This window comes from Dromiciops gliroides, chromosome 2 (genome assembly GCF_019393635.1).
Source record: "Dromiciops gliroides isolate mDroGli1 chromosome 2, mDroGli1.pri, whole genome shotgun sequence".
NCBI classification, from domain to species: domain Eukaryota; kingdom Metazoa; phylum Chordata; class Mammalia; order Microbiotheria; family Microbiotheriidae; genus Dromiciops; species Dromiciops gliroides.
Genome location: NC_057862.1, coordinates 36,284,248 through 36,302,038, shown reverse-complemented (window position 1 = coordinate 36,302,038; position 17,791 = coordinate 36,284,248). Strand labels below are relative to the sequence as shown.

Genomic DNA, 17,791 nt, shown 5'->3' with positions numbered 1-17,791 from the left:
TAGGTGACGGTGTTGGGACCAGATACAGCCTTGTAGACATTGGAATGTCAGGAGAGTGAGGCCCCCAGAGTTTATAATCCCAAGGAATGACCAGGATCCAGCCCAGCAGTAGGCTGACCCACAGCTAAGAGGCTGAGGCCTACAACAGGGAGGGAATCAGTGGTTTTGCTGCCTGTGGAGGGGAACCCAGCCGGGTGAAGGCTTTGTAGAAACTGCTTCGAATTTGAGCTTCCTCTCCCTGGGATTCGACCTGTTTTCTTATGCAGACCTAGCTTCTGTGAGACGCCCCTCTCCTGGCTCTGCTCCCTCCTCCTCGCTCCCTTGGGTCTTCCCTCACTCCCTTGGGTCTTCCTCCACTGGGCCCCCAGGTGGGCCTGGGTCCAGGGACTTTCCTCTGCAATCATGCCTACTTTCTTGATGATCTCCTCCACTCGAACATGGCTCTGTGATTGCTTCTGTGCTGATGACACTCAGGTCTCCAATCATGGCCTTCCTTCTAAGCTCCAGGCCCAGAAAACCTGAACAAGTTATAGGATCCCAGATTAGCGCTGGGAGGGTCCCTGAAGACCACCGAGCACCAATGTCACCTGAAATGCAGCCGAGCTCGGCTACCAACTGAGCACGTCCCAATCGTGTCTAACCCCTAGTGGCTCTTGTTACTATTTCTGTGGCACAGAGTCGGGGAGGCCGGGCTTCAGTGTCAGGGGGCCTGCATTCGAATGCTTCCCCTGCTACTTGTTACCTGTGTGACCTTGGGCAAGTTGGTTTATCTCCCTGGGTCTCAGTTTTTTCATCTGTAAAATAGATACATGATGCCCAAAGTCCTTTCCAGGAGCCTTTTGAGGACTTGTCCCTTCTACCTGGGCTATGGCAGTGGTTCTTAATTGGTGCCCCACAATCCATCCCAACTACTGAAGGCAGCAGCATCTCCTTAAAATGCCACTTGGATCATACAGTTCCCCTTCTCAGAAATCTCCATCAGCTCCTTATTAGCCACAGGATAAAGTCCTGCCCTTCCAAACCCTTCACAGCTGGACCTCTGATATCTCCCTCACATTCTCTGTTTTTCCCTGCGAGAACCCTCCACTTAACCTTGTCTACCTATTTCTTCACAAGAGACTTCACTGAGAGATATGAGAAGATATTTATCTCTGTCCCTCACAGAGGTGGGGTGGAGGAGTGGGTGTGAAACATTGCATACAACATCAGGTTTTTTCAATATAATAATCAGTTTTGCTGAATTTTTCTTCCTTTTTCTTTTTTTAAAAACATCTTCGTTATAATTCTTTGTTGTAAACCTCAAAGCACTAAATAAATGCTACATATATTAATGGGTTTTTTGTTTTTGTTTTTTTAGTGAGGCAATTGGGGTTAAGTGACTTGCCCAGGATCACACAGCTAGTAAGTGTTAAGTGTCTGAGGCCAGATTTGAACTCAGGTACTCCTGACTCCAAGGCCGGTGCTCTATCCACTGCGCCACCTAGCTGCCCCTAAGATTTTTTCTTTTTTTTTTTTTTTAAGTGAGGCAATTGGGTTAAGTGACTTGCCCAGGGTCACACAGCTAGTAAGTCTCAAGTGTCTGAGGCCAGATTTGAACTCAGGTACTCCTGAATCCAGGGCTAGTGCTTTATCCACTGTGCCATCTAGCCACCCCATGTTTTTGGGTTTTTTTTTTTTAAACAAAAGATACTTCATTGATGTGGGCCCTCCCTCCACCAACACTGAGGTGCACACATTCATTCATTAGCCATGCCACATTTGGAAGGGAACTTGGTGGGGTGAATACCATGTGGACACCACTTAAAGCTTGAGAGTATTCTCCCCTCTGAGACCCAAGTGCTACAGGGGAGAATGTACCCCTCCCCAGGTGTTTGTACTTCTGCTTTTGCTATATCTTCACACTAGATATCCCTTAATAAAAGCTAATTGATGTTAAACAGTCATATGGAACCAGGGTGCTAATAACTGGTGGTTATCGGTAGGGAGGAACACACAGTGGGCATTCAGGTCAGTAGTGTTAGAGAAGAGGGACACCCCACCCAAAAAAAAAAAAACCCTCCGAGATATTCTGGAGCCCTGGAGCCAGCCTTGATGTGGGAGAGCAAGGTCAGGGCCTCACTACATGCTGGGACAGGATAAGCCCCAGAATGGCCCCATATGCAAGCTTCATTCCCCCTGAAAAAAGCCTGCTGTATCTCCCTCTTGGGGTTCTAAGGGCAACCCCCCCCAAGTGGAAGTGGAATGGCTTTCTCTAATGCTGTCGCACACATAGGACCACATCCCTCCCCTACTGCTAAACTCCAGGGGCTCCCTGTTATGTCTAGGTTCAAACAGAAACTGTTGGCTATTGAAAGAGCATCACACCTGGCCCTGGCCAACCTCTGGAGCCTCACTCTGCTTTACTCGCTCTCATAGAGCCTACAGCCCGGACCCACCCGGAGCCATCTGCACGCCCTCACACAAGCTCTGCCCATGCCTCATCCTATGGGTTCAATTATGATCTGGCTGGATGGGATCTTACATCATTCAATTTAGCAAGTAGTATGGGCACGTTCTATAAAGTCCCATTAGGAGGCGGCTGGCCAAAGGAAACACGTGCATACGATTAGCGAGAGGAGCCCGAGGTGCCCTGGTCAGCGGCCTCTTCTTGCAGTCACTCTTGCAGTCACGGCCTAAGCTGTCAGAGCACCTTGATGCAGGTGTAGCTTCTTTGTGGGCACCATGGGCATGGGCAGTGACACCTGTGTCTGCATAAACCCACAAGCACGTGTAAATACTTGGTACACTTCTGAAAAAGCGGGCGTAGGAAGGGGGAGCACGGAAGTCCGCCAAAAGGGAATCGGATCCTGCTTCCGGCAACTGCGGGGCCTGTTTGAGGCCTGATTTCCCGCCTGTTCCCTACGCGGTTCCTTCTGCTTTTGAGGTCCCGGAGGACTGGGGCAGCAAAGGTGAGAGGGGAGGTCGGAGGCCGGGGACCTCTCCAGACCTGCAGCCCCAGATCCTCGCCCGCCTTCGGGTGGCCAGTCTCGGCCCTGACCTGGCCCCACGTGCTCCCCGCGCCAGGTTAGCCCGGGCGTTCTGCGCCGGCGCGGCCCCGCCCCCGGAGCAGTGCGCAGGCGCGGGCGGCCATTTGTGGCAGCGGAGCTCGGCCGGTGGCTCTCGGAGACTCGTCCCGGACCCGGCGGAACGAGCAGCGGCGCGCCCGAAGAGTCCCGACCCCCGGAGCCCTCGGAGGTTAGTATCCGCATCCCCCCAAGTCTGGGCGCGGCCGGACGCTCCCCCAGCCCTCCCGGTCGCCCGGGGCCCCGGGGCCCCGCGCTCCGCGCGCGGAGCGATGACGGTGCAGGAGCCGCCGCCCCCGGGCCTGCCGGAAGTGTCCCCTGGCGGCCACCGTCCGGCTAGCGCCTTTATTATGGGGGGGGGAGGCCGGGGGGGCCGCCAAGGCGGTCCGGCCTCAGTTTCCTCCTCTGTACCACGAGGTCGTCGGGCCGGAGCCGCGCTGTTTCACCTTTGTCTGCAGCCCCTCGCGGGGAACCCGTGGGAGACCCACTCGTGTCTCTTGTGCCGGGAGGGTCTGGGAGACCTTTGCGGCCCCTCGGGTCCGGGGCCGACCCTGCCGCCGTCACTCCCACCAAGCCCAGAGTGGAAGCAGCCGGTGCCCGTCATTGGGCTTGGGGCCCTTGTGCCACCCGTGCCCCGGGTCAGCCGGACCGGGAGCGTCAGCGCCGGTACCTGGGCCGCTCGGGGCCCCTCGTGGTCTTCCTCATTCATCCCAATAGGCGTTTGCCGGGGGTCGAGGAGGGCCGGGGCAGACCCCCCTCCCCTCCCCCAAGTATGCCAAGGTGGGCAGACAGACGGAGCCCCGCGGGGGCTGTACAGGAGACCCCCCCTCCCCCCAGGAGCGTGTCTGCTGTCACCCACGGTGCTGGGCTACAGTACAGCGCCCTGGGGCTGGCGCTGCCCCGCCGCAGCCCCTGCAGATGTGGCCCCATCCGCCGTCGGGTCCTCGGACCCGATTCCGGCAGGACTCTTCTCCGACTTGGCGGAGGGGGCGAGCCCAGAGGCGTGGGGGCGGCTGAGTGGGAGCTGCCTCCCTCTGCCTCCTTACCTTCGCTTTCACTTTGAATTCTGCTTACGCATCTGACCAGTGGGAAGGTTTAGACCAGGGGATCTTGGAAGTGATCTGGTCCAGCCCCGTTCTGCAGAGGAAACTGAGGCCGAAATGACAGGCTAATAAGCGGCAGAGCGGAGCCTGGGACCCAGGCCCAGCCGGGATGGTGTCCTAAGGGGGAAAGCAGAGCTCCAGCTGTCTCCAAGAAGGTGGAGGAGGGAAACAAAGCCCTAATTTAGAGATGAGATGAGAGAAAGAGCTGCACTTTCTAGGATGGAGCCACAAGCCTCTCTCTCCTGACTTTGCCAAGTTGACTGAAAAGGAGTATTTTATATGTGCGCCTTGTGGTGTAGCTGAGCAGTTATTCCTCAACCCCTCATTAGGTAAAATGAGTCATTTGTCACCAGAACAGGTGAATCTAAGAGTGAAATAAACAATATATAGGGAGCTTTAAAATATCTCTGACAATTAGGCCTTTAACTTCAACAAACTCTTCATTAGCATGGAAAGATTTGTGTTTTTTTTTTAATTGTATTTGGGACAAAACATCATACAATAATAACAGCTCATGGCTCTTTCCAGACCACTTTCCTTACAGCCTTATGAAGTTTTCTGCTCATTTTATACTTGAGGAAACTGAGGCTTAGAGAGGTAGAGTTATGTGCCTGAGGTCACATCTCTGCTGAGTGACAGGGCTAGGAATTGCTCTTCCCCGGGAGTCTCGAGGTGTCATAATCTCCCAGTTCTTTCTTCACAGCAGCACTGTAAGCTAAGGTTAGTAAAATGTCTTTAACATGTTAGAGATGACAAAATAAGGATGGCCCATGGAAATTTTGATTTGTTTTTCCCCATAGGCTTACAATATCATAATTATAACATGAGAATTAGAATTCAAAATCCCCACAGGCATTAGTGGACAGGTGTCTCGTAGCTGAGGGATAGGGTGCTGGACCTGGAGTCAGGAAGATTCCTCTCCCTGAATTCAGATCTGGCCTCGGACTTTACAAGTTTTGTGACCTTGGGCAAGTCACTTAACTTCTCTTTGCCTCAGTATCCTCAACTGCAAAATGGGGTGACAGCACCTACCCCCCCCCCCAGGGTGGTTGTGAGGATCAAATGAGATATTTGTAAAGCATTTACTACAGGACCTGGCACAGGGTTTAAATGAAAAAATTCAGATGTTTATCAGTTACTGTCATAAAAACTCATAATTATGTCTTGAAAATACCTAGAAAACTATCAAAACATTCTCTTTTACTAATAGACTTGTTTTATTTTTTTCTAGGAATAATATAAAATACAGGAAACATGGTAAGTTATGTAGATGCCAGTAGTGGTTTCGCATATTAGTAAGAAGTACATTTTTTATTCTTCATGCCTGTGTAGCATGATAAAACTGTAGTGGGTAGAGAGAAATTTGAGGAAATACTCCAAGATTTTTACTTTTTTTGTTTTTGTTTTTTTCGGGGCAATGAGGGTTAAGTGACTTGCCCAGGGTTGCACAGCTAGTAAGTGTTAAGTGTCTAAGACTGGATTTGAACTCAGGTCCTCCTGAATCCAGGACCAGTGCTTTATCCACTGTGCTACCTACCTGCCCCTACTCCAAGATTTTTAAACCCATTGCTGTCTTATTTAGGATGCATAGAACATCTGGGTTTGATGGGTGTGGGTTAGGAGGTGTTTAGGAATGAATACATATGCTTTTGGAAAGGCAGAATTTCATTGTGCGTATTTTTTCTATAGTCTCGAAGATATGACTCGAGGACCACTATATTTTCACCAGAAGGTGAGTACAAATCCTTTAGGTTATCTAGAATCCTAGTGAGAGAGAACAATTAATTATGTTTTAGTGTCTTTTTTTTTTAACTGTTTTACACACTTAAAAATATCTAAGCTTGGGCAGCTAGATGGCGCAGTGGATAGAACACCCGCCTTGGAGTCAGGAGTACCTGAGTTCAAATCCGGCCTCAGACACTTAACATTTACTAGCTGTGTGACCATGGGCAAGTCACTTAACCCCAATTGCCTCACTAAAAAAAAAAAATCTAAGCTCTGTGTCAAAAATTGAACTTCCTGGTAATATATCTTCCAGATTAATCAAATATTCTGCATAGGAAAGCAAACTGCATCCTCCATAACTTGTTGGTATCATTATTGTTCCTGTAGTTTCTTTTGAGTCTCTTGTCTGTCAGCAGTGACAAGAAGGTTTTCTCTTTGGTCCTCTTTTGTAGGTCGCTTGTACCAGGTGGAATATGCTATGGAAGCTATTGGACATGCAGGCACTTGTTTGGGCATTTTAGCAAATGATGGTGTTTTGCTTGCTGCAGAGAGACGAAACATTCACAAGCTTCTGGATGAAGTCTTTTTTTCAGAAAAGATTTACAAACTCAATGAGTAAGTAGAATCTCTGAGAAAAAAGGCTCATTCTACATGATAACGTGCATGCCTGGGACACAGTGAAAATTAGAATTCCTCTCTGTGTCCTGGAGAAAAGTAGTTGGGAGGTATATGATACATGAGGCTTTAAGGCAGCTCTTTAAATCTTGTGTTCTTTAGAACAAAGTTGCTAGCAACATTGTACAACGATCAACCGGGATAGACTTAGCCCCTCTCAGCAGTACAGTGATCCAAGGCAGTTCCTAAAAGCTCATGATGGCAAATGCCATCCACATCCATAGAAAGAACGGTGGAGTCTGAATGCAGATTGATGCGTACTATTTTCAGGGGGTTTTGTTTCTTTCTTGTGGTTTTTCCCTTTTGTTCTGATTTTTCTTTCACAATGGGACTAATGGGGAAATATGTTTAACATGATTCTACTTGTATAACATCTATCAGATTGCTTGCTGTCTTGGAAAGGGAAAAAAGGGAGGGAGAAAAATATGGAACTCAAAAATCTTACAAAAGAATGTTGAAAACTATCTTCACATGCAACTGGGGGGGAAAATACTATTAAGGGGGGAAAAAAAACTGAGTTCCTGCTATTGTCTAACCTACTTCATTTATCACCGGAGTTGAGTATAGCTAGAATGCGATACGATTAGACATTTACAAATGGGTATATTCCTTAATACTTTTCAAATATTCCGTACAGGAATTCTAACTGTTTATCTGTGGTGAAGCCTCATTTTGTTTTTTTCCTTCAGGGATATGGCTTGCAGTGTGGCAGGCATAACTTCTGATGCTAATGTTTTAACCAATGAACTGAGACTCATTGCTCAAAGGTAAGTTCACATGGTGAAGAGAGCATACAGAAGTAGTGTTTAGCACTAGGGAGAGCTCACCTGTGGCATGGTGTTGGGTCACTGTCATTGAGAACTCTCTTAACTAGAAAAGATCTCCCCTCCAGAAAAGGCTAAGACTTCACTTAAAAGCATGCTCTGGATCTTGCTGTGTTGTGATCTATTCAAATAAACAAATCACTAGCAATTATAGAACTCTGTATTTTCAGTTTGCAGAAGATTCACAATTTCATCATTGGGTATATACAGATCAAAGCTGATCCAGTGCCTTCTTTATTATTATTAGAAATAGTATTATTACTTGTGTCACAAATCGGGAATTGTGACACATGTAAAATACCAGACCTTTTCTCCTGTTAAAACTACTCTTAATAACAGCTAGTATTTGTGTGGTATTTTAGGGTTTACAAAGTTCTTTACATTTCTTACTTCACTTGATCCTAACAGCAGTCCTGAGAAGCAGAGGAATATCATTAATCTCCATTTTATGGGTGAGAAAAGCAATGCTAAGTGAAGTCCCCAGGCTCTCATGTAGTTGATGTCTGACAAAGTATTTGAATTCAGGTCTCCCTGATCCCTAGTTCTGCACTCTCTCTTTGACACCACTTTACTTCCTGAATCTAACAGCGTGTGCAAATTTGTATCTTTCCATGGTAGATAATTCTGTGTCATTACAACTCTCTCCATTGGTCTTTTCTGCCTTTAATATACAATTGTAACATTTGGGAACACGTTAGGAAAGAATGCCAAGATAGTGACATGATTCCTCCATGTTAATCTCCATGTTTACTCCTGTGCTATGTATGGGACTTTTATCATAATGTCTCCATGCAGTGGAGCTACTAGGTGGTTTTTCCTTTGTTTCAAGTATTAATATGTCTGTCTCTTTTGAATACTAGGTACCTATTACAGTATCAAGAACCTATTCCTTGTGAGCAGTTGGTTACAGCACTGTGTGATATCAAGCAAGCTTATACACAGTTTGGAGGTACTGATTATTGATCCCTTGAAAACTGTCTAAAAATGTTAAAGCATAAAAGCTTATGAATAAGAAACTGCCTTTTAGACAATAAGAGAGAAGGAAGAAAGTATGTACATTAACATTTTCTTCAGATATTCTTGCTTCCTGAACTACCTATTGCAGGCATGTAGTTTGGGCCTGAAATGTTGTTGCTGAACTCTTGAGAGGCTAAAATAAACATGTTCAGATATGGATGAGAATTTCTGTTTATGTGATAATGCCACTTAAAACCAAGCCTTTGGATCTTTATTCGACCTTCTGGCTCTGTAGTTCCTGTGAACAAAAGTAGAATTAATGGTAGAGTTTATCAGCAGTTTATGAAGGGTTTGGTGGTGAATTCAGTGACCGCGGTGTGGCTCCCACATGTCCTTGGTTAATCCTGACCTTGTTTCATAGGAAAGCGGCCTTTTGGTGTTTCACTGTTGTACATCGGCTGGGATAAGCATTATGGTTTCCAGCTGTATCAGAGTGACCCCAGTGGCAATTATGGAGGCTGGAAGGCCACATGCATTGGGAATAACAGTGCGGTAAGTGTTCTCCGATGGCCCCGAGAGAAGGAAGCAGGGCGCCCTGGGAGGAGAGCCAGTCTTGTGTAGTAGAGCTGAGCCTGTTAGTCTGGCACAGCCTAGAACCTCTCTGAGCCTCAGCCCCCTCCGATGGGCTGGTTCTCACCCCAGCTGCCTCTCAGGGTCCATTGCACATCCGTGATCATGCTTGTCTTCTGATGTGTGTTTCAAGAACTTTATGCAGAAGCTGAAAGGGAATTCTGGGCATTGACTGTCTCCTTGTATCTTATAGGCAGCCGTGTCGATGTTAAAGCAAGACTACAAGGAAGGAGGAATGACTCTGAAATCGGCGCTTGCTTTAGCAATTAAAGTGCTGAATAAAACCATGGATGTTAGTAAACTTTCTGCTGAAAAAGGTAAACCACATCTGGCCTGTTCTTGTTGTCCTTTGAGCTGATTGTCCTGTTGCTGAAAGTTCCTGGCACCATTAAGAGGCTTGGATGTGCTCGTTGTGTTGTATGGTTAGGGTAAACTTGGTCAATTCAGATTCAACAAAGAGTGCTTGCTCTGGGCAGAGCTGTGCTTAGCATTAGGGAAGGTAAGATTGTAGAAGGCCTGTGGGCCTTGCCTTGGCCTCCAGTCCAGCGGGGAAGAGGGGACTGCAGTGTGCAAGTCACTGGAATGTAAAGGGTGCAAAAGTACATTAACCCCCTGTCGGGGTGAGATACTGACACATTTATATTCTGAAGAATTGTTGTGTTTAATTTTTAAAAATAAAATTCAAAACTATAAAAAATAAGTTTAAGAGAGGCATAAGCCAAGTATAATGTGAGGCCCAAGGGGTCAGGAGGTCAGATGTTGTGTCAGATAGGTAGGGTTAGGAATGCAGTTGGATAAGAACTTAATAAGTGGATAAAGGAGTCATGGGATAACTGGCTTCAGTTTTTAATTTGCAAAAACTTCCCTGGAAATTGGGGTGACTTTCCTCCTGGACTCTTCTATCTTTTCTAGTTCTCTTTATTGTTGGGCCTTTGAAGAAAAATGGGGGAATGAAAAGAGGTCTGGACTTGGTGTCAGGAGTTCTGGGTTCAGATCAAAGCTTTGACGATTGGCACCAAGAGCCTGGGCCACTCATAACTTTCTTCAGTCTCTTTTATTAAATGGGGACAATGTTATTTATAGTAATTAGCCCCATAGGTAGGGCTGTGTGAAGAAAAGGCCATGAAAACGTTAAAGCATTATGTGTGTTGATAGTGCCATCATTGTTATTGTTACTATCAGTAATGGCAAGTAGGAATTGAGATCTAACTAACCTATCATGGATTCAGACCCACCACTAAAATCTACCACTGCCATCTCATTGGGCCAGGGAGGTGCCAGAGATCCTAAAGCTATGAAGGGGAGAAAATAGAACTTTAAGCCCCTAGGTGCAGTGGTTAGAACCAGGCCTGGAGTCAGGAAGACTCATATTCCCAAGTTCAAGTCTGGCCTCAGACATTTACTAGCGGGTGACCCTGAGAAAGTCACTTCACCCTGTTTGCCTCAGTTTCCTTATCTGTAAAGTGAGCTAGAGAAGGAAATGGTAAATCACTCCAGTATCTTTGCCAAGAAAACCCCAAATGGGGTCACAGAGAGTCAGACACAACTGAAATGACTGAACAACAGCAAATAGAACCTTGGGTAGGCCTCACCGAGCTAAAAAGGCTTCTGGTTCTGTCACTGGGTTAGTGTCTAAAAAGCAGTCTTGCCAAGCATGGAGGAGGCCAGTGGTTGGTTCCTAGGTGGGATGTTCTTGGCCAGAGCAGCTCTTGAAGCCTCACTCTGAGATGTTGGGATTCTGCCACATCAGTGAAATCACAGACACTTGGAAAAATTGGAGTAAGAGTTCAGTTAAAAAACAACTTTTTTAGTACCTTCTTGGTTTGGTTGAATTAGAATTTAGCCTCAAGTTGTAGTTGAAATGTGTCTTGTTACTCTTGTCTTTTCCTCCACTGTGTTCTCCCACCTTGCTTCACTGGGCTCAGATGCCTTTGCTTGGAAGTAGCAAGAGACCCCCTCCCTCAGGAAGGTGCATGACAGTGGTTAATGACGTTTGGGAGGCCTGGATGCAAGCAGTAGAAAGGGGTGCTGAGAGACGCCTTAATATAGCTTGAGAGAGCAGGGAAAGGAGTCCTGCCCACATTAGGAACCAGAAGACTTGGATTCTGTTCAGGGGTGACCTTGGGAAAGTTACCAACCCCTTGGGGCCTCTGTCTCCCTATCTGTAAAATGTGCCAGATGCTCTCAGGTCACTTCCAGCTCAAAGTCTGGGATCCTCTGCAAGGCTCTGAGGAGGCAGCACAGTGCACGGCAGAGCAGGTAGATCCGATGGGGAGCCAGTAAGTCAGCCTAGTCTGTAGCAGTGGGTCATAAGCCCTCTGTGCCTCGGGCAGCAGGAACCCAGGGTGTCTGCAAGGGCCCAGGTCATTGAAGCCTTTCCAGTCTCTTGGGAGACTGCCTTGGAGAACCCGAGCCCATGAGGCTTTGAGGTGACTGGAGTAAGAAAAGAGCTTGTGCAGGCCAGCATAGTGCACAGAAATGTGGAGTAGACATGGCAAGCTGGGCTCAAGAAGCATTGGAAGCTACTTGGTTCAGGATGCATTTGGTGATGCTTTGAAGGCAATTTACTGCCTTGGATAAACACTCCTTTGTTTTGTTTTATAGTTGAAATTGCAACATTAACAAGAGAAAATGGGAAGACGACAATAAGAGTTTTAAAACAGAAAGAAGTAGAACAATTGATTAAGAAACATGAAGAGGAAGAAGCAAAAGCAGAACGTGAGAAGAAGGAAAAAGAACAGAAAGACAAGGATAAATAGAATCTGAAATCAGGATTTTTTTTTTATAGATAACCTTAGGGTTCCTTTTCAGCTTAAAAAGCTGTTCTTAAACTTCCACATGGAGGAAGTCTCAGCCTGATTTTTCTTAGCCTCTTCTGTGAGGAAATAGGACATTACTTACTGGGTGGGGTCCTTGTCATTTCTGTGCCACTCAATACTTGACTGTAATGATGATCATTCCTTACGGACATCCTACATCCACTTTTTGAATAAAACTTGGAAAGAATGGGAACTGTGTGTTTATTGCCACTTTGTTGCTGAGAGCTGAGCGCCTTTAGAGGAGGCCCGGCCATCCTGTGACTGGTTAGGAGGAATTCCGTGAGAAAATCCCCTGGTGATTGCCGAGCACAGACCAACTCCTTGTTGAATTTGCATCTGGGTGGGAGAGAAATGGCAGCTGAGAAGCCAGAGGCAGGGGCCAGTTTCAATGCCATCCAGGTAGCAGTCCAGGTGAGGTGGGGGGTAGGGGGGGCCAGCATTGGCCAACGAAGGTAGAAAATGAGGCATTTCTGAGGTAGTCGGTGTGACTTAGCCACCAGCCAACTGAATGATCAGCTGGGGGAGCTTTCATGGTTCAGACTTACAACTGGGTATCTCCACCCAGATGTGCCCCTGACACCTCAAACACGTTAAAAAACAAACTCGGGGCGGCAGCTAGGTGGCGCAGTGGATAGAGCACTGGCCCTGGAGTCAGGAGTACCTGAGTTCAAATCTGGCCTCAGACACTTAACACTAGCTGTGTGACCCTGGGCAAGTCACTTAACCCCAATTGCCTCACTGAAAAACAAAACAAACAAAAAACAAGCTCATTCCCTGCTGCTCCACGGCAATCGCCCCATCTTGTGTTTGTCACCTTGAAGTTATCCCGACTTTCCCCTCTCTTGCCTCTCATGGCTGTTAACAAGGCCTGTTGATTGGACATTCCCAACATTTTTGTCTCAACAAGGCCTGTTGATTGGACATTCCCAACATTTTTGTCTCATTCGGTAGGTGACTTTATTCTTGCATGAGGCCGCCCATTCGGCTGCTAGACTGCTCAGGAAGCTTTCCTGCATGTTAAGCCTAAATCTGCTTCTCTGGCTTCCTGTTAATCCAATGCTCAAGGACCACTACCATGACCCTCTGCCTTGCCCCCGCATATAATCAGTGCTGGGTCCTGTGGAGTCTCCCTCTGGCATCTCTCTGTCACACTCACCTGACTCCCTGCTGAACATCACACCAGGGTCTCGAACAACAAACCTGGCCATTGCTGTTACCTGGGTTTGTCACCTTGCCAACTCTGACTCCTTTTAGCCCACTGTTTCTAATGTGTAAACAAGTCTTATGGGTCCATCCTTGTTCAGACCTCATCTCCACCTAACACGTCCTTGCCTTCTTTGTTTTTTTTTGGTTTTTTTTTGTTTTTTTTTTTTTTTGCAGGGCAATGGGGGTTAAGTGACTTGCCCAGGGTCACACAGCTAGTAAGCGTCAAGTGTCTGAGGCTGGATTTGAACTCAGGTACTCCTGAATCCAGGGCCTGTGCTTTATCCACTGCGCCACCTAGCCGCCCCGTCCTTGCCTTCTTTGATCCTTTCCAATCCACCTTGCACATGCTGATGGTGTTTCTAATGCATCGCCATGACCTTGTCCCTCCTGCTCAGATGCCTTCCATGGCTCCTCATTGCTCAGAAAGAAAAACCTCTTGATGTATTCCCATTGTGATTCCAACCTGCTTTTCCTGTTTTTACTGGTCTTTTTCACATGCAGTTTCATACCCCCCCCCCCGCCCCCAAGAAGGCTTCTCACCAGTCCCTGATCTCATTTTGCCCTTTTCTGACAGTGTTGGTACAAGATATGCCCCGTGCCTTCAATGGAGTGCCTCCATACCTCTGCCCATTCACATCTTTCTCCTCCAAGACAGCTCAAGCCCCACCTCCTCCATGGTCTCCACGAATCCCACTCTGATCAGAGAGGATTGTTAGATTTAGAACTAGAACAGACCTTACAGTACATTCAATTCAACAAGCATTTATTAAGTGCCCACTGTGTGCCAGATACAAAGAGAAATGAACAGCATCTAGCCTCATGGGGCTGACATTGTGGGAAAAAGGATGGTGTGTACATATCAGTCAAAAGGAAATCTAGATAAAGTCATCACAAGGGACAGGGGAAATGAGGAAGGGGCACTGGTAGGAGGTACCATGAACTCAGACTCTTGGGACTCTTGGGGTTCCAAGAGGAACAGCCTTTGTGGGACAATCTGCGTAAAGGCACAATGATGAGGTGAAGTGTTAGGGAACAATGAGGAGGCTGGCTCCTCTCCTGTCTAATTTTGGGATAGACAACTCTTAACGTAAATGTATTTTGTCCATTAAATATTTTTATTCTTCCCCAGGGGTGACCATAAACAATAGCTTATATTTACATTGTACTTTTCATTTATATGTGTATAGTATGTGTGTGTTTCCATATGGATACATCTATTATATATATAATACTGGACAACATTTTTTTGGCGTCTAAGTGGTACAGTGGATAGAGTGCTAGGTATGGATTCAGGAAGACATCTTCCTGAATCCAAATCTGGCCTCGAACATTTACTAGCTGGGTGACCCTAGCAAAGTCACTTCACCCTGTTTGCCTCAGTTTCCTCATCTGTAAAATGAACTGAAGAAGGAAACGGCAAACCAGTTCAATATCTTTGCCAAGAAAATCCCAAAATGGGGTCACGAAGAGTCAGACACAATTGAATAACAATTTTTAAAAATACATGGTTTTGGGGCAGCTAGGTGGTGCAGTGGATAAAGCACTGGCCCTGGAGTCAGGAGGACCTGAGTTCAAATTCGGCCTCAGACACTTAACATTTACTAGCTGTGTGACCCTGGGCAAGTCATTTAACCCCAATTGCCTCACTTAAAAAAAAAATACATGGTTTTTAGGGGCAGCTAGGTGGTGCAGTGGATAAAGCACTGGCCCTGGAGTCAGGAGGACCTGAGTTCAAATCCAGCCTCAGACACTTGACACTTACTAGCTGTGTGACCCTGGGCAAGTCACTTAACCTTCATTGCCCCACCCAAAATAAATAAATAAATAAAATACATGGTTTTTAAAGAGAAACCTTGTTTGACTATGCCAGTAAGTGCTATCACTGAGGCACCAAAAGATGACTTGCCAAAAGTTTACAACAATATCCAGAGAACTGAAAACCCAAATGTACTTATTTCCACAAACATACATTTCAGAAATAAAAGATTTAAAATACATTCCCAGCTGGAAGCACCTCAGTCTTTAATTCCTATTGATAACAGCTATATTTATACAGCATTTTAACATTTGCAAAACACTTTAAAATATTACCTAATTTTATCCTCATAATTATAATTGTGAGAGGTAGGTGCTATTATTATCCCCCTTTTACAGATGAGGAAACTGAGCCAGGCAGTGATTTGAGTGACTTGCCCAGGATTACTCAGCTAGGAAGGGTCTGAAGCTGGATTTGAACTTGGGTTTTCCTGACTCTAGTTCCAACCCTCTCTCCTCACTATGCCACTTAGCTGTCTCTTAGTTGGATTATAGTTCTTTGTATCTATGTTATTCTCCTACAATACTGTAAGTTCCTTGATGGCAAACTATTCCATTTAGTCCAACAAACATTTATGAAATCTCATTCATCTTTGTATCCTCAAATCAAAGCAGGGTAGGTGCTTAATAAATGCCTTGTTGAATTAAATCTTCCACTTTAGTAAAGCAAATAACTTGTTATATAGGTTTTAGGACCAGAGAGTCAAAATTATAGGAAGGAAAGGTTTTTATTCAGAATAGGAAAGTGTAGCCTCATGAGGTAGTGACTTCCTCATGCTTTGAAGTATGCAAGCAAAGGCTGGTTGGCAACCTGCTAAGGAAGTTGTAGAGGGGAAACGCAACATTTGGCTTCTTCTAATCCCAATGACTTTTTGTATTCTACTGAGGCTGGAACAACATGAAAAAGTACTTTCATGGTGCTCAATCTTCCTAGAAGCTTGTTCTTTCCTATACTTCCTATGGACAGAGACTACAGGCTTAATTTGTAACAGGGGCCAACTCTACGTGTCCTCTTTCATGGAACAGTCTGGGACCAAGCCATGAGTTCATGGTAGCTCTCCCTATTTAGCCACTCTCTCTACCCCAGCACTATTTAAATTAATCATGTTGTATCCTGCAGTCGGAACTACATGGGCATTATCCCCCAAAGGGGAACTCATTTACCTATCTCTGTTCAACTTTACATCCCTCTTTAGTAAAGTATTCCTTCAAGATTTAACTCTTGCCTCTACTCTCTCTTTTCCATCCCCTCTGCTATACCCTTAGTTCAGGTCTGCATCGCTTTTTCTTATGTAGTTTTAATTTTTTTTTCAATTAATAAGCACATGCCTTCTCTCCCACCTACCTCTGTCCCTCTTACCTATCCCCAGAAAGTAGACAGAGTAAAGCAAACACATTTGCATATTGGCTGTGTCCAAAAGCACGTCTCATTCTGTAGTCTCAAATCCATTTCCTTGAGGGAATTTAGATGACGGGCAGCAAGTAGTAAACTGTGGGAATCGAGTGAACCACACTGACTCTATCTTGTGTCTCAACTCTGGAGCTAACTCATTTCCTTTTCTGTTCAATTGTGGGTCTAGTCCAATTTCTGTCCTGTGAGAAAACTTGATTAAATTGTGGGAATTGTGAGAGGACTTCGTTGTATTGTTGCCCTGCATGGCTGGGAAAGCTGAATTTCCTCTCCTTTAACTAAGCACCAAAAACTCAATCAGATTTGAAGACTGATGCAAGGAGTTGTCTCAGTTATATATCTCAAGCAACCCATGTGTCTTATGTGAAAACTGGCCCTATACTGATCAATTAGTTATTGCTTCCATGTTCCTTTGGTTGTATATAGACCCTTGCGGGGAGTGAGTCACCTGATTTCAGGGAATTGTACCTGCTCACCCTCCCCCTCCCAACTTGGAAAGCCCCTAATATTTCCCCCAATTAGAAATCAGATTACCTAATTGTATCCTAGTTAATGGGTCCCTTTAATTAATTAGTCTCTTGATTGTTTTTAACATATAAAAGTCTGTCTCTCCCATATTCAAGGTCCAGTGACAAAGATGAAGAAGACAACTGGTCCTAATTTGTTGGGCAGTTGGCATTGGGTTGCTTAATAAATCTATACACTCAAAGCTCAAACCTTTGTTTCCTCAGTAGTTTCATCTTTTATCTGCCACAACCTCTCCGTCAGGAAGTGGGTATTATTGTCTTCTGGAATCAGAGTTGATTACTTTGTTGACCAGAGTTCTTACGTCTTCAAAATTGTTAATTTTTGCAAGTTGTTGCTATAGTACAAATTGTTCTCTTGATTCTGCTCACTTCATTCTATATAAGTTCAAAGTGAAGTTCAAATAATTCCTGCTCCTCCCATCCTTTCCCCATTCCTATAGAGTTCTATCTATGCCCCCTAATTACATGAGATAAGTTTCTCCCATCATTCATTCCCTTTCCTTCCCTAGCCTATTCTTTTTCCACCCAGGCAGCTAGGTGGTACAGTGTATAGTGCACTGGCCCTGAAGTTGGGAGGACTTGAGTTCAAATTTGACTTCAGACACTTATTAGCTGTGTGATCCTGGCCAAGTCATTTAAACATCTGGAGCCATCTCCAGTTGTCCTGATGTATATCTTGTCACTGGACTCAGATGACTCTGGAGACCTTGCACAGCCCTCCCTCACTAAAATCCAATTCATTGCAAGTCATTATATCACTCCAATGTCATGGTCCTCTTCAAGAACAAAGAACAAACAACAGCTTTCTCTACCATTTCTTTTCTCCTTTTTTATATTAACAAACCATAACAAAACTAATACCCCAACCTCCATCTTATTCAATTTCCTCTATGACCTCTGCTGACATTATATTCTTCCTCTTCCTCCCTCTACGAATACAAATGCTCCAAATTTATTTTTCCAATTGTTTGTATTTGCCTTTTTATGTTTCTCTTTATGATTGTGTTTGTATTTAAAAGTTTCTACTAAGCTCTGGT

The 17,791-nt window shown here is 45.5% G+C and overlaps 1 protein-coding gene across 1 annotated transcript; it reads left to right on the top strand.

Annotated features, from left to right (window-relative positions):
• The first annotated feature begins 3,099 nt into the window (after positions 1-3,099).
• Positions 3,100-11,988, top strand: PSMA4 (proteasome 20S subunit alpha 4). The gene is made up of 9 exons (XM_043989045.1): positions 3,100-3,234; positions 5,397-5,422; positions 5,855-5,897; positions 6,343-6,505; positions 7,255-7,332; positions 8,250-8,338; positions 8,768-8,898; positions 9,170-9,293; positions 11,581-11,988. The coding sequence occupies exons 2-9, from the start codon at positions 5,420-5,422 to the stop codon at positions 11,733-11,735; spliced, it is 786 nt and encodes a 261-aa protein (XP_043844980.1). The 5' UTR covers positions 3,100-3,234; positions 5,397-5,419; the 3' UTR covers positions 11,736-11,988.
• The last annotated feature ends 5,803 nt before the right edge of the window (positions 11,989-17,791 follow it).